This window comes from Natator depressus, chromosome 4 (assembly GCF_965152275.1).
Source record: "Natator depressus isolate rNatDep1 chromosome 4, rNatDep2.hap1, whole genome shotgun sequence".
Classification (NCBI taxonomy): domain Eukaryota; kingdom Metazoa; phylum Chordata; order Testudines; family Cheloniidae; genus Natator; species Natator depressus.
The window spans coordinates 96,053,667-96,071,143 of record NC_134237.1 but is presented as its reverse complement, the minus strand read 5'-3'; the positions used below and the strand labels follow the sequence as shown (position 1 = coordinate 96,071,143).

Sequence of the window (17,477 nt, the reverse complement as noted above, 5' to 3'; positions counted from 1 at the left end):
ATTTTTTTTAAATAAATATGATTGTTGAAGGTATTCTTTGGTAGATGGGAATCAGTATTACACTATATCATATCACAACATCGTAATTATCATATACAATATCATTTGAGGACACTATAAAATATTGATTACCATGCAATTTGGTGCACAGTGCATTGCAACTGGGAAAGGAGTGAGTAAGCAAATGCATTTCCTCCATAGTGTGTAATGTACAACAAGGAAAGGTGCCTATCCCCCGTTTCCTAGTTGTTATAACAATATATTTTTAGCACTTTAATTTACTATTCCTAAAAAAGTGCTTTTGAAAAGAGAACATTTTAGAGCAGCTGCATTATTTACCTGCAGAATCTTAGGCAGGGAATGTGCCCTAATGCTGTTAATGGCAGACAGCCAAATTCTGAAGCGAACAGCCAATTTAGACACTGCAGTCCTTGTCACTCCCTGAAAAGCCACAGAGATTGATAGTTGGCAGGGACACTGGCAACATTCCCCTTCAACGATAGTATGATGATCACTAAGACTGACTTCAGTTTCAATCAATAATCCCAATGCAACCAACGAGTAATCAAGAGCTGCTGCTTTCTTACAAAATATCAGTACTTTTCAGCTCATAACTGGAAAGCATGGGTGGGGGGACCCTCTTTTGTGTTTAAAAAAATTAAAACATTATTGTGATGGAATACACCCTTGTATTCACACCCCACACACTACTGTAATAATCTTTGTACAAAATATGCCTTGTAAGGTACTATTTAAAAACTACGGACTCACTGATCAATAATATAGTAAAGTGTATGTAACAACATTATATGTAAAATTATGAACATAAACTGAAATCATGACTGAACTGTGTTTACCAGATAGGTCTGGGGAGAAGGAAAACCTGTTTCTCACTGACAAAGGACAAGTAGACTCCAGGCCAGGTGTCATCAAAGCTGATGGGCCATCACCTATCAAGTGGCCATTCCTTGATAAGGAATGGGGCAAGAACAAACAGATCTGCATCTTAGCAAACTTCCCCACCACCCTAAAACTCCATGTCTCCTTTGCTCAGCTCAATTGAACTTTATGAGGGGGGCTGAACTATAAAAGTGAGGGGCAAACACCCCAAGTTATATCTCTCCCTGTCCATTTCCATCTTTGTACCTGAAAAGACAAAAGAAACAGTCGTTGAACTTCGAGGGAGGGGTCCTGACCTGAAAAGTTTGGTCAGTAGGTTGTGGAAAGAACTTTACAAACTAAACTTGATTTAAGGTAAAATTAGGCACTAGGAAGCATTTTATCTTTATTTTTTCTTGTGACCATTTCTGACTTTTATGCCTCACTACTTGTACTCGCTTTAAGGGACAATGGATCTAATATCTCTGGGCTGTCCAGGAGAGGGCTGGCGAGTCCAGAAAATAAATTTTGGGGGGAAATCCAGGATGGGCAGGGTGTTGGGGTCACCCTGCAGAGTTACCCAGGCTGGTAAAAGCCAGAGTGTAACCCAAGTGTGGCTGTTAGGTTGCAGTTATGCACAAACACTCAGGGTGTGTCTTGCATGCTGGAAGGCTGTTTGAGAGTGGCTTAAGTGGGAGCTACTGCAACAAGGCACTGCAAGGCACCCAAGGTTGTGGGGCAGCGTGTACAAGCCCCTCACTGGTCTAGATTACACCCCAGAACAGGGGAGGCCAACCTGAACCTGAGAAGGAGTCAGAATTTACCAATGTACATTGCCAAAAAGCCACAGTAATACGTCAGCATCCCCCCATCAGCTCGCTCCTGCCCACCCCGCTCCCAGTGCCTCCCACACACTGGCAGCCCGCTGATCAGCACCTCCCCCTCCCTCCCCGAACCTCCTGATCAGCTGTTTTGTGGCATGCAGAAGGCTCGGGGGGGGGGGGGAGCAAGGACATGGCAGGCTCAGGGGAGGGGGCAGGAACGGGTGGAGTGGGGGCGGGGCCTGTGGCAGAGCCAGGGGTTGAGCAGTGAGCACCCCCCTGGCATATTAGAAAGTTGGCGCCTGTAGCTCCAGCCCCGGAGTCTGTGCCAGTACAAGGAACTACATATTAACTTCTGAAGAGCCGCATGTGGCTCCAGAGCCACAGGTTGGCCACCCTTGCCCCAGAATGTCACAACTACTATCTCAGGGAGCATCCAGTTGAAACAGAGAGAGATTGCCGAAAGAAAGAAAGAAAGAAATTTCAAATTAACTGTCTATAGCTTAAAACAAACAAAGAAAACAAAAGCATTTAGACTAATGAATACTCATTCCAGTTCTTAACATTCAAAACATGTAGGATTTCTTCTTTTATGTCATGTTGGATAGAGCTTACTTAAATTAATGGTATTCTGCTTTCCTGGATTTATAGGATAGCATTTTCACACTTCTCCAGTTCAGGCTACGTCATCATTTCCATTAAAACCCTAGATTTTCAGAGGTCTATGATTCAGTTTGAGTTTCTTTACTGACCGAAGTTTGGCATGGAGGGAGTAGTTCATTCAACTCAGATCATTACAAAAAAAGCCCCCCAAAACAGGCACATTCATTTCTAATGTAACTGCGTTACTCTGAGATTAATCTGGTGTGGAAATCTGATTAATAGAGATTATGCAATTTTTGTCCTTCAAAAAATTCCAAACATTCCCAAATGAATGAAAAATGATTTTTAAATTGCTGAGTAATAAACAATAATGTCACCTAACAATCAGTAATGATTAAATTCAGTGGCTACTGATTGGTTCAAATGGTCTCTTGAGACCTGGAAATCTCCCGCTAAACCAGTGTGTGCACTCTCAAATAGCCAGCAGCTGGTTACTTTCCAATGGATATTCAGAAACCTACAACTCTCAAAATATGGCCAATATTCATGCTGTTCAGCACAAGCATTATTCAATCACCCATTCCAAGTATGTATTGCTGGTGTACAGTATTAGGGCTAATCAAAATGTTTTTACCTTTAAAAGGAGGAATTGGTAGAGAATCTCAAGGTGGAAGGCAATTTGAGTGACAGTAACCATGAAATGACAGATTTCATTATTCTAAGAAAAGGAAGGAGTGAGAGCAGCAAAATAAGGACAAAGGGTTTCAAGAAGGCAGACTTTAACCGACTCAGAGAACTGGTAGGCAACATCCCATGGAAAGAAAAACTAAAGGAAAAAAGGAGTTCAGGAGAGTTGACAGTTTCTCAAGGAGGCACTATTAAAGGCACAACTGCAAACTATCCCAATACGACAGAAAGACAGGGAGAATAGCAAGAGGCCATTGTGGCTACATCGGGAGTTCTTTAATGACTTGAAAATCTAAAAGGAATGCTACAAAAAGTAGAAACATGGCTGTGCTAAGGAGGAGTACAAAAGAATAGCACAAGCATGTAGGGACAAAAATCAGAAAGGCTAATGTGATATATTTGCACGTTTTGAACAGAGTCTTGAATCTGTGTATGTGAATTTGCCGTTATAGTTTCATAAGCAACTTCTTATGTTGACTCAGTTGTTATCTAGTGGTTACTATGTTTTTTTCTCTCTCTCTCTGCAATACAAGAGTCAGCCAGCCATCGTGGCTCCAACTGTGTGTACCTGTCTATGTTTCTAATCAGAGATTTGCGCTCTATCAGCCCTACACTACTATTGGCGACGAGGATTTCAAACCCCTTCTATGCATCAGAGAAGCAAAACAATGTACAACGTTGCTTGCAGCCCCGGAGCTGGGGAGGAGTCTAGAACAGCAGAGAGTACTCCAAACTACTACACTGACAGCAGCTAGGTGAAACGCCAGGCTATACTGGAAATGTGGAGGCCTTCCATAGTGCCATCGAGGACTGGCCCACATACAGAGAGAGGCTGGAGCAGTATTTTGAAGTAAATGAGATGCCCCAGAAAAACAGGTAGCAGTGTTACTGAGAGTGATTAAAGGAAAAATATACAGTTTAGTAATCAGTCTGATTGCCCCAAAGAAGCCAGCAAGCAAAACCTTAAAAGAGAGAGTGCAAATTATTCAAGAACATTTGGCACCCAAGCCCCTGATGACAGCAGAAAGGTTAATGTTTCATAAGCGGAATCAACTTGAAGGTAAATGTATCCTCTGCAACAGAGATAAAAAGATTATCAGAACACTGGCTTTTAAGATGGGCTTAACGAGGCACTCAGAGACAGTTTTGTGTGCGGACTGCTTAATGAAAGCATACAGTAGAGGTTCTTAGCGGAGGAAAATCTCACTTTTAAACGCGCAGGAGAAGTTACAGCAAGGGATACAACAGAACAGCATAACAGAGCTAAAACAGAAGTAGGAATGCATAAACTAATTGTAACCCAATGCAAGAGCTGGTCCACTCAGACAGACACGTTATTGGTGTGAAAAAGGTTTCCACCTTCTTACTGTCAATTTAAAGATGCATATTGAAGAAGCTGTAATAAAAAGGTCAGATCCAAGATGTTTTTCATATAAAGAGAAAAAAGGAAGAGACCAAATCAGAGTATAAGAAAAGGAATATCAACATATACACAGAGAAGCTAGCTTGGATATATATAGTGTGAGCAAAACTGACACGTCAGCAATCTGTTTGAAACCAAGGGTGGCAGGAAAAACACTCAGAATGGAATTAGACACAGGTTCCACAGTGACTTATTTCACATTCAGAATATGAAAACCTTTAAAAATACCAAACTGAGGGAGACATCGATGTTGCTAAAAACCTATATGGGACAAAAGCTAGTGCCAATTGGATGCAAGTGAATGTGGAGTGTAACAATAAGCATAGTTTATTAGACTTACGTTTCATTGAGAAAGGGGGGACCAGCCCTGTAGGGCTGTGAATGGTTACATTAGGTTCCTTTGGATTGAAAAAATAATCTATAAAAGATGTTGCAGTCACTTTCAGCAGACCCCATGAAAACAGTTGAAGAACAGCTAGAAGGGATAGGAACTCAAATACACGAAGGCTAAAATAATCCTAGCTGAGAAGGCATAGCTCAAGTTCCACAAAGCTCGACCTGTTCCTTCCAGTATCTGTTCAAAGGTAGATGCTGAACTGTAACATCTGGAAAGAGAATACATACTTTCAAAAGTGGCCCCCTGGAGCAAGTGGGGAACTCCTATTGTTCCAACTGTAAAAAAGTGTGGTGCTTTTAGGGTCTGTGGAGATGTTAAGGTCACCATAAACCTGTACTGAAAGTTTAAAAATGCCCTCTGCCTCGCATTTGAGACAATTTTTGCTACACTGGCAGCGGGACAATGATTCAGCAAAATTGATTTGTCACAGGTTACCGACAGATGGAGGTCGAGGAAGAGACTAAGGCATACCTCACAATCAACATACACAAGTGTCTGTACCAGTACAACAAGCTAGCATTTGGCATTGCTTCAGCTCCTGTTTATGGTAATGGGCAATGGACCAAGTTTTGCAAGGTATTCTGAGAACACAGTGTTATTTGAATGACACTATAGTGATCGGTGGATGTGATGAAGAACATCTGGAAACCCTAAAAAGGGTATTAAAATGTCTAAAAGAATATGGGTTACCAGCCAATTGCATAAAATGGAAATTTCTCAAGGACTCAGTAGCTTACAGTGGGCACATTCGTGATGCACAAGGCATACTTAAATCTCAGAAGAAGATTAAAGCAGCCCTGAAATCTCCACCACCAAAGGATGTGTCCCAATTTAGATTATTTCTAGGATTTATCAACTACATTAGCCAACTTATAACAAATCTAGCAACTGCATTACATCTGCTAAATGGTTTACTGCAAACTAGTCAAAAGTGAATCTGATCACATGAGTGTCAAAAAAAACTTCCCTGGAAGCAAAAGAACTGGTCACATCAGGCTGCATGCTTACACGCTTTAACCCATCCTTGCCTATCAAATTAACATTGATGCTTCCTGATATGGAACTGGGACAGTAATATGGCACACTATGCCAGATGGCAGCAAGAGACCTACAGAATTTTCCTTCAGATCTTTCAGAATGTAAATATGCACAAAAAAATCAAAGAGGCTTTCAGTCTGGAATGGGGTGTGAAAAAATTCAAACCGTATCTATATGGGAGAAAATTCATCTTTGTCATGGAACACCAACCCCTAGTAGCAATCCTTCATCTGAAGAAGGCAGTTTCTATGACAATGACAGCACGTATGCAATGCTGGACTCTCTTAGAATTATAAAATCGTAGAACCATAGGGTTAAAAGGGACCACAAAAGTCATCCAGTCTAAGCCCCTGCCAAGATGCAGGATTTGTTGTGTCTAAATCATCCAAGACAGATGGCTGTCCAGCCTCCTTTTGAAAACCTACGGTGAAGGAGATTCCATGATCTCCCTAGGCAGTTTGTTCCATTGTCCTACTATTCTTACAGTTAGGACGTTTTTCTTAGCTGGTTACGTCCAGGACATCGAATTCAAAAGAACAGAAGTGCACACAAATGCAGATGGGCTCTCCTGCCTGCCCTTGCTAGATGAAAGATGGCCTGTAATAAAGACAGAATCTATCGCATTTGTCAACTTGTTTCACATTAGATGTGCCCCAGTGACTTGTAGTGTGACTGAGCAGAAACCAAGAGGGATCCCACACTAACTTGGGTTTATGAAGCCACTATGAAGGGCCGTAAATATAATGACAGCCTTAATCTGGCACCCATACACATGCAATGGTGATTTTACCATACATCAAGCATGTGTCATGTGGGGAATTTGTGCTGTTATACCTAGTAAACTGCACACAAGAATTTTAGAAGAGTTCCACATAGATCACCTAAGGGTAGTAAAAATGAAGGCACTCGCCAGAAGTTTTGTATGGTGGCCAAGCATTGACCAACAAATAGAGCAGCTTGCTAAGGAATTTCAGGATGCCAACAAGTACAGCATATGCCTAACCAGTGCCATTACACCTCTGGGAATGGCCATCAGCTCCCTGGGAATGTCTGCATATTGTTTTTGCAGGGCCATTTTTTGGCAATGATGTGTCTAGCAGAGGTAGATGCCATTTCCAAATGGGGGTGGGGTGGGGGCTGGGCTTCGGAGCCTGAGATCCAGCCTACGCCACAAATTTAAAAACAACGTCTACACAGCTATTTTTAGCATGGTAGCAGAAGCCCCGTGAGCTCGAGTCTGTGACCTCAATGCTACAGGCTACTGCATACTTCATAGACGCACCCTTTGGGACAGAGTGGTTTCCAGGGAGGCCTCGTTTCTTAGTGGTTCTCTTCTAATACCTAAGAACTTGGTGAAAAAGCACCATTCTCTTCAACCCAAAATTCTCTGTCCAGTTCCTTGGAGTGGAATTTGGATTGCCAAGCCACCAAATAATATAAATCAACAGATTATGTGCTAGCTGACTGAATATCCAAAGAGACAAGACATTTTCTGTTGTGTCTTCTTCTGTAAGAAGTCCGTAAGAATTGTGGCTACATTACTATATGACTGCACAATGCCAGGTGTTTACAGCTTTACTTTCTGTTTTGCAAAATATTATTTTGCATAGTGCTAAAATGTTTTGGCAAAGCTAAACTAATCACCACATCTTATGAAAATTGAGATGCTATGTTTTTGCGAAACACTGACAATGTGCTCAGTGCTGCATGAAACAAACACACAGATCCAGATTCTCATGCTGTAGTTCTCCTTGATTTCAATGGAAATAACTGTACAGAAGGTACTACTCAGCAAAATTAAGGGCCAGATTCTGATACCATCTTCCATCCTTTCACAATTGCAAAAGAGAAATGGGGGGCAAGTAGAATCAGCCAGGGAGAAAGGCTTGAGTATGGAGCAATCACAGCAATAGCCACAGCAATTGCTAGGTGTGAATAAGACAAGAAAGTGGAATGTAAAGAAGGTCTGCTAGACAGCCAATAAGCCTAGCTGAGATCTTTCTCAACAGTCCTTCAATGAGGAAAAGGTAAAACAACAAACATGGAGTAAAAAGCAAGCTTAGCATCAAGTACATTGACGCTTTTGTCTATGTTTTAGATGAACATTTTGCATATTAAGAGGATTCTTACCCCATGTGAGCGAGACAAAGTGTAAACCACTGCTCTCTCCCCCCACCTCACTGAGCCATTCCTACATCTTCCTTCTGAGCAGAATGCCAATCATGGCAAAATATTACTTTTTATATAGTGCTGTAGGTAAACATGGGACTTTACAATCATGTAGACAGTCCTATGCCTACAAGAATTTACAGTCTGTGCAACTGATTTTGGGAGGTGCTAAGCATCTCAATTCCCATTCCAGCATTAGAGTTTGGAGCCCTCAGCACCTTCCAGGTAACATTTAACAAGTTGCAGGATTGGGCCTTAAATTAACCAAGAGGGATGCGGTTTCTGTGATTTGAGCAGCTGTCCACTGTGTACTCCAAATCAAATTCATTTTCACATATCTTAGAATAAACAGATAATTCCGTGAAGTAAAATGCTTATATACTGAACTAGTGGTTAGCTTAGCATTGTCTCCTCCTCAATAAATTCCCACTGAAATACATTATTTAAATAAAGCAGTTGGTTTCAATCAATCATTTTTTCCCACTTTTCTATCTTCTCTATTACAGGTAAACCTCAGTTATCCAATTTCCAATTATCTAAAATTTGAATTTATGCCCTAGATCAAAATGCATATAGAAACAATTTGTGTTTACTGTTTTGTATCTGACTGTTTTAGTTGATGAATCGCACTTAACCTGTACCAGAAACTACCTGAACACCAGCTATGAGCTCTTTCCTGGCACCAACACTTTCAAATATAATTAGACATTTACAGAAATATGTTTTGCAAGAAAATAATTCTCATGGCTGTCCACAAGGTGGCAAACAGTTTTCTTTGCTGAAAAAGGTTCAATATTCAGAACTGTTTGGAAGGGAAGGGGGTGGGGGGGCTTAAAACAATAACCGTTAACTTTTTTCTATTATTTAAAACATACTGACTAGCTCTCTTTGTAAATATGTTTTAAAACTGCTGTCACTTTAATAAAATAGAACATGAAAAATCTGTCTGGTTTGGGATTTTAATTCTTCAGAAGTAGAAAAAAATACATACCAAATTCACCTAAAAAATCAAAGGAAGAAAACTGTACTTTCTGCCATGTTAGATTTGTATTTTTGATTTTAATGTAACAAAGATGATACAGATGATGTGCCAAAGGGAATGCTTAAGGGGCTAAAACTACTGGTTTGATGCATCTAGCCTTTCTGAAATCACCGCTTCAATTCTAAGCAGGGCTCTCTCAACCCTATATCCTTCTGAATAAACTGACTACAATGGAGTTTACTGGGGGGGAAGGGGGTTCATATTGTAAAACCCCTGTCTGTGGTGGGCATTAGAGATCCCATGGCACTTTTCATAAGGGTAAGGATTTGCCCTAGACCCTTTGGCCAACATTTCCCATCCCTGTACTGTGTAGCATGCAGCAAGTCGTTGCCAGCCTCTCATGTCATAGATAGGTACAGTGCAATGATGGTGTCCATAACGTATGTAGTTTGTAAAGAGTTTGAGGAATGAAAGGTGCTATGAAAATAAAAAATAATGTTAGTGTCATGAAATCACACAGGTAGAACAAGAGATTTAGACATTACTACCACCACCACTATAATGACTCAACAAGCCAATGGTGCACAGCATATAAAGAACTCTGACTACAGTAACTGAAACAGAAAAGAAAGGGTCCACAGTAAATACAGTTCTTTCACTTCATATTCCTGACTTCATTCCTCATGGTCCCTTCTCCTGCCCATTGTGGAGATCCCAGAAACACGAGTGCTCAGTTATTATTAATCATTTATACCATGTCAACAGTGTGCTAGGTGCTGCACTGATGCAGAAGACTGGTTCCTATCCCATAGAGCTTGCATTCTACATGAACAGACATATAAGCAAGGGAAGGGGATGGAAGAAACAAAACTTCTTGGTGGCCTACAGCAATACTGCCTCAGGCTTTCCTGAAGAACAGGTTTATAATATTAACCTTTGCAAAATCACCTTGTGCAGAATCCAACTTCTCCAGATATTACCTCCTTGTTCTACATCACCCTGTAAGATTTATTTTTAAGAGACCAGCTTCTTGGCTGGTGTGTGAAGACCTATGCTTCTCACTACTGCAGCAGCAGCTGTCATCCTGTTAAACTGTACTCAGAATTTAGGATTAGCACATTTTCCTTTTTGAACCCTTGCTTTTTAAATGATCAGCCTGTTAACTCGAAATGCATGTACTGACTAATAATTGTGCAAACAGAAAACTAAGTCCATTGAGCAGTCTATTTTCCCCCAAAGTGTGTTTGGAAATACCATTGTACCTATTAAATCTGTTAAATAGCATATTTAACATATAAGAAGATTATGTTCCCTCTGCCATTGTAGATTGATGACATAGCAGAAAAGAGTATATAAATTATTTGGATTTCAAATTAGAGATCGTGAGCATCCCTAAAAAATGTACATGTACAACACATCAAAGCAGCCCACAAAATACTTAAATGATAGATGTGGAGATATGTGCTCAAACATGCACACTTTTAAAAAAACTAAGCTCTACTAAAATAACAACAAAGGGTCTGATTTAAACACAAAAGGAAATAATTTCAGACTTTAGGTTGACAGTCAGTCTTTAATTCACCGCTGTGTGGAGATACTTGGCCTACAGTAGCAACAAGGTCTCAGTTCAAGGTGTGAAACTTAATTGTACTACCAAAGGAGTCAGTTAAGTATGGAGTGTCAATAGGAGTTCTAACCCTAACATTGAATTTCTTGGCTTTAGTCAGTTTTAAAAAACAACACCCTTAAGGGTATATTTTCAGTCCACTTGAATGAGGATTTAGTCCTGCTATTTTTATTGACTGGGTGTGGCTACACTGCAATGTAAGCCCAGGCTGAGTGCGACTCAAGTCAGCGGACCCTGGGTTAGAGAACACAAGGCTTGAATATCTACACCAATTGTTAACCCTACATTAAGAATTTTCTAACACAGACTCGAACCTGGGGCTCCAGCGTCCACATTGCAGCATGTAGACCCAAGACAAACCAACCAGATACCAGACTCCCTGGTGCCCGCATACAAGATATTCCTGAAGTAATTGCTGGCTATGAGAGAATGGGATTCCCAAACTGCACTGGGGCCATAGATGGGACTCATGCCCATAATTTGCCCTCCTCAAGAAGCACAAGTATACAAACCACAATGGGTACTACTCCATTGCTTTGCAGGCCCTTATGGACCAGAGAAGCCAATTTATGAATGGCAACGTGGCTGCACTGGGAAAGTTCACGATGCCAGAGTTTTTTGCCGATCAGGAATCTACATTCAGGACAGGCTGCGACACCAGTTCCACCAACTGACATTGTCAGAAATGGAGTTACTGTCCCCACTGTTATTCTGGGGGACCCCACATACCCCCTTTTGCGTTGGCTTATAAACCGTACCCTGATTTCAGAGGCCCTGGCAAAATTACACCCCCAGCAGGTGTAGAATGTGCTTTTGGCAGACTGAAAGCCTGTTGGAGACGTTTATAGATCTGTTTGGATGCCAGTGTTATCAATGCTGTCCACGTTACTGGGGCTTGCTGTGCTCTTCACAATCTCTATGAAGCCAGAGGTGAGCCATTTCCCCCTGAATGGACCTATGTCAGCAAGGGGCCACTGAATCGGTACCCTCAGCCAGAAAGTGCAGCTACCACAGCTGGAGCTGGATGCACCCAGGCAACAGAAGTCAGGGATGCTTTGTGCTCCCACATTATGGACTTGCATGGCCCAGCGGAAGAGGGCAAATAAGCACCTTTATGAATGTGCTTATGGGGACGGAGCTCACTGATTGTGGGGTATTTCAGTGCTTGGGGAGGGGTGAGGAGTTAATTGCCATGCAGTGTATTTATGAATGACATGACGACTTATGAAATGGGGAAGAAGGGATTCACAGTAGGGATTGATGTAAGGAAGTGAATGAAGTATGGATTCATATAGACAACTGTACTGAGGAATAGTGTTTGCTTATTAACGCCTAATTGTCCCTGATCACGTATTTACCTTTATTACTTTACATGGACATTGTATGATGTGATGCGGGGATAGCAATCAACTTTCTTGATTAAATAAAAAGCTTCATTTATAAATGTATTAGAAAAGCACAGCATTCACCGATTGCCAGGCATGCTAGGTGCCATTACCACATCAAAACACCAGTAACAACAGAATCACACAGAAAAAAAAAAAAGTGCATGAACGAGCATGAACAGTGAAAGCACATACAAGACAGAAACCTCCTAGAGTCGATTGGAGTAGAGATGACAAAGGAAGTTGGCCCGTGGGATACTTTTGGCAGATTCCTAGGATCCGAGATGCGGGGGCTGCGTCTACACTGCAAAGCAACAGCGCTCAAACCCTGGGTCTTGGCTTGACCCTGGCTCAAACCCTCCACACCTGGACCCTGTAGGTCCTTGGACCCAGCCCGAGTCTGATAAATTTGCATGTAGATGGAAGGGGGTTTGGGCTGAAGACTGAATCTGAGTCCGGGCTTACATTGCAGTATATACATACTCTTAGAGACTCACACAGTTAAAATCTATATGCATTGTGCCAAAATATTACCATTTCAGCTAACATCTTGAATGGGGTATTTAAGTTTAAACCTACAAGACAACTTGCTCCCTGCATGCATTGTTTACAATTACAAGCTTAATTGCTATCCCATTTAAATATTTTCTTACAGACCTTGGCTTCTGGATCACTGTTGATGCTACAGGAATCATCTTCATTAGACTGTGGAGCATTTCTGTAATGAAAAAATATTATTATTATTATTATTTGTATTACCACAGCGTTTAGGAGCCCTAGTCATGGATCAGAACCCCACAGTGGCACTGTACAATCATGGAACAAAAGGATAGTCCCTGCTCCAAAGAGCTTATAACCTAAATATAAGACAAGAGAAACAGATGGATACAGACAGACAGGGGAGTACAAGGCAACAATGAGACAACATTGAATAAATATTGAAAATAGGGTTTACAGTCAATATAGTTTATAGCACAGTGCAACATATTCAAGGTGGCCACTCTATGGAGATTTCTTAAAACAACATACCTGAGCTTCAAAGACGCATAGCGTAATGTTGCTCCCTCAAATTCTTTTAGACTGGGGTCTGGATTCACTGTGGCTGCATGAAGGTCCTAAAGATAAACATACCATTATTAATACATTTTCAGGCATGTGCTACAGCAAATTACCTCTAATTTCAAAGGGAAATAAAATCCTCCCTGCCAAGAAGCATACAGTGTTTCTGGATAAAGTTAAAAAAGGCATGCATATATTTTCACATTATTTTTCATTCAGTGCAGGCATCCTATTTTTACAACATGATATTTACCCTGTTGATTTAGACTGAATCCATTCTAAGTGCAAAGATCAGAAAATGGCAGCATGTTTGTGTGTTAGATATCCCTAGCAATACCCCATTCACTTTGGCCTATATTATGAATGACATTTGTGAGGCAAAAAACAAAACAAAACAAAAAAAAAATACAGCCACTGCCATGCAAAAACAAGGGTAATAGTATTAAATATTCTAAAATCTGACAATATACTTGCCTTCCAAATGTCACTATTAATCTTTCCCCCATTCAGTACAGCAAAATCACTCCATGGCTGTTTCTAGACATATAATTATTCACAGAGGAAGAAGCACATTGATAAAAAAAAAACAAGAAAAAAAAAACACAAGACACTGTTGTTAGCATTGATATTTACAGGATGGGTTAGGGAACAGATCCCCTCAAAACTTCAACTAGTTAGTCCACTATACAATGGCATTTGGAGGGGTGAGGGGCGGGGTCAGGAGGAGATGTTTCTACAGTTACTTACCAAAACAAATGATTGGAACAAGGAAAAGTTAATATGAATTAAAAACAGACAATGAGATTACTCTTTAGGTATGATCTTGAAAGCAAGCAAAATGAGTCTGAATGTGAATGTTGGCCATAACTGCTATGATCTGCTACAAAACAGCAATTCAGAGAAAAATGGAATTTCCATTTCTCTGGGCTTCATTTGTTGAGTATTCTAACTCTAAATATAGTGTGACCTGGAAACATTGAAACACAAGGCAAAATACAGCATAAGGGTCAAATAATTTCCAGATCACAGGAAGAAAAAAGGACAATGGACGGTAAAAGGTGATTAGTAGGGAGCACAGGCAGACTTCTTGCAACAAAAACAATTCTGAACAATCTAACACAACTTCCTTGTGTGTTGTTTTTTTTTAAACAAACAACGAATGTCCCTAACCTCATTCAAGAGTCTCTAAGGAAACTGCTATATAATCCATCAAATGCACATTTTTAACACTGTTACAATCAGTATCAGCAAGCTGAGAGATGCACGAGCTCTCTGCAAAGAGTGCCAGAGGGCAGTCATTTAACATGATGTCTGCTCTACGGGCTAGGAGTGTGATTTCCTGGCTCACATGGAGCTAGCGTGAGTATAAATAGTGGTGCAGCCACAGTAGCACTGGTAGCAGCAGCACAGGCCCGGCTTAGCTGTGCCGAGTACGTACCCACTGGTTTCAGGTGACTGCGTACTCATCTCCGTTGCCACTACCCGTGCTGCCATGGCTACACGGCTGTTTATACTTGTGCTCGTTCAATGAGAGCTAGTACAAGTATGTGTACACAAGCAGGGGAATCACATCCCTAGCTCGTAGGATAGACACAGCTTAAGTGCCAATCATAGAGTCCCTATTCTCCATCTCTCCACAGTATATGAGTAACTCCCATGGACTTGAACAGGAGTTACTCAACTGCTGTGGAGGGAGAATACGACATTTCGATGACATTAGACCATCTCTTTCCTCCCATTAAATTCCCCAATATTAAAAAGCTCTGTTCAGGCTGACCTCCTCCAGATTTATTAACCCACTTTACCAGGCAAAGCAGCACAAATTAATACAACCTAATTCTGAATTAACTTGTGCTATGGATCCCTGCCTTTAGGAGACAGATGTTCCTGAAACAGCCATGCTGCAGAAGCTCCGGGATAGAACAGCTCCTGCAGTAGCTGTCATCCTGTTACACTGTACCTGGAATTTAGTGGTAGTTAATAGGATCAGCAAAGCTTTCCCTTGGGAACCCCTAGCTTGTAAATGATTAGCCTATAAGAGCCATAGATCCTATGGCAGGGAAGAGCCAGTAGAGAGAAACCTTGCTTCCCGAGGATTCCTTAAGATCCATAGTTTAAAGGGACCAAACCACCAGCTCCTGCTGTTGTGGCCCACCCCCCAAGGATAAATCCCACCCCCGAGGGAAAGTGAAATCCTGTGGTTTCCTTTGCCCTCCACAAGCTATTCCCATGTAGGGAGAACATAGCAATAAACTTTTAGTATAATATAAAGAAACTAATGAAATTCATACCATCAGTTAGATCCCTTCTGAAAATCTATGCTTCAAGGTACTAAACGATTAATTTAGGGAATTCACCTTAAACCTTCAAAAATGCTAGGATTAGATACAAAAAAGTATCTCCCCATGTTCTGCTCATACTAAATTTGCTTCTGGCTGCAAGACACAATTAAGGAAAAAGGCAACAAGATAAAAATCAAAAACTTGGAAGAAGATATTTTATATACTGAACATAAAGGTTCTCAAATTAATGTATTCAATAACTCATTGGAGAGTACTCTATAAATTGTTCATGGCCAAAACAGATTTTCAAGATATTTTTTTTAAAGGTATATAAAATCCACATATTTAGCATTATTTACCATTTTCTCTGAACAGGTCGCAGGATTTTTCAAATTATTCTTAACCTACAATTATACTAGCGCCATTTTCTGTGCTGATGAAAATGGCACAGAAGCATCTGCTGCTATAAAAGCAGGAAAAAAATGTCTTGCAACCAGCAAAAAACAAATAATAAATTTGAGAATACACTAATTTTTTCCCACTTTTTTCAATTTGGACCAATGTTTTTTGGTTATTTGCATTAACAGTGTCATTTTCCCCCTACCCAATGTTTCTCTGCTTCTCTCTGTTGGATTAACTTGTTTTCCTTGTACTAAATATTCATATCAAGATATACTATGAAACAATACCTGACTTTTGTCTTTGTTCCTTACAAACCTTCCTTAAGGAAGTCTGTCAAATTAGAATCACTTTCAACTCAAGGCTATGTTCTACTGATTGAAGCAATGCTTCAGAATATCACTTTAGTTAAGAGACAGGGACACAGAAAAATAAATGAATGACAAAAAGGATCTTTAAAAGGGTAAGAATATCAGTTGTTGAGGAAGAAAATATATCTAAGTGTTTATTTGAGAAACCTGAAAGTCTGAACAGCACAAATAAACAAATTTCAGGTAGAGTGTAAGAGGGCTGGGGGTTTCTAACAAGAGAAGTATGGTGAAGATAAAGCAAACTCTTGTGAACTGATGGAAAAAGATAATATTGGGGCTCAACTGGAATGTCCCCTGTATAATGGTACTTTATTCCAGCTCACTCTCATTCAGCTGAAACCTGTAAATCCACCAATTTTTTCTACAGAAGTTATATGAATCTTGCCACAATGCAGAGGAATGAACTAATAAGCCTTCTAGACCAAATTATTCTATACCAAAATCCATGTATTCAGTGAAATGTTTAACTGATGATATCACAAATTCTCTGATTAAATAAAAAACACTGTAGACACAGAAAAAAAATGTGTGTGGAGCATTCAGGGTGGGCTACAGTCCAACAAAAATGAGGGCATTCTAAACTGAGACCAACACTATCCTCGAGTTGCCCAGAGGTGCTGAGGTACTTACAGAAAATAATATCAAGTGTCAACTGGGACTTGGGAAAATCCAAAGAAAAACATGAAAAGGAAGGTGACTCAGACTAGACTTTGAATTCTTTGGTTTCTATTGGGGAGGCACGGATCAGCGTTCACGTTGCACTCCCCGTCAGTACCCAGCCCAACCTGGGGAAGCTAATGATCCAACCAGTAGACCAGATTCGATGATGAATCCTGGTCACGTGCCACTTGAGACATGCTGCACATATGCTAAGATTAGTTCATCATAACGTTGTTTTTTCCTTAACCCTCTTTCCAGAACCTACTGAAACTTACTGGAGTCCTCCCTCAATTCCATCTTTTATTTAACTTCAAAATTCCTGATATCGCAGTGACATTTCACTTCAGTTAGTGTTGCTAGACAGTACCACAAGTTGACCTTCCAATCCCTTTCCTGTCAGGGCCTCAGCTACCTGCCTCCGCAGTGTTCCCAGACCATGCCAGTCCAGGGACATGGTCCTCCTATTTGAATGTGTGTGTGGTATCCTATTGCACTGCTGCTTCAGCACTGGTCCAGACCGAAAATCAACATTACTTAATCATCATGTGTTAGAAGTTTACAAAACGAAATGGAGAAACTCTTGAAGACAATTTCCTATTGCAATTTGACACCACCGACCATATTTTTGCATAAAACTTTATTATAGAAACATATCTAGGGACTCATTAAAATAGAGATTAATTGTCTGAGAGCTT

At 40.6% G+C, this 17,477-nt stretch overlaps 1 protein-coding gene across 12 annotated transcripts in view; it reads right to left on the bottom strand.

Moving 5' to 3' along the window:
* APBB2 (amyloid beta precursor protein binding family B member 2) overlaps positions 1 to 17,477 on the bottom strand; it is a 341,418-nt gene that overhangs the window by 102,000 nt on the left and 221,941 nt on the right. For 9 of the 12 annotated variants that reach the window (XM_074951507.1, XM_074951505.1, XM_074951508.1 and 6 more), the window contains 3 exons: positions 13,545 to 13,607; positions 13,041 to 13,126; positions 12,669 to 12,729 (listed from right to left, as the gene is read on the bottom strand). In XM_074951507.1, coding sequence (XP_074807608.1) covers positions 12,669 to 12,729; positions 13,041 to 13,126; positions 13,545 to 13,607 — 210 coding nt within the window. The remainder of the gene's footprint in view (positions 1 to 12,668; positions 12,730 to 13,040; positions 13,127 to 13,544; positions 13,608 to 17,477) is intronic. The other 3 variants (XM_074951513.1, XM_074951511.1, XM_074951512.1) reach the window with 1 other exon arrangement.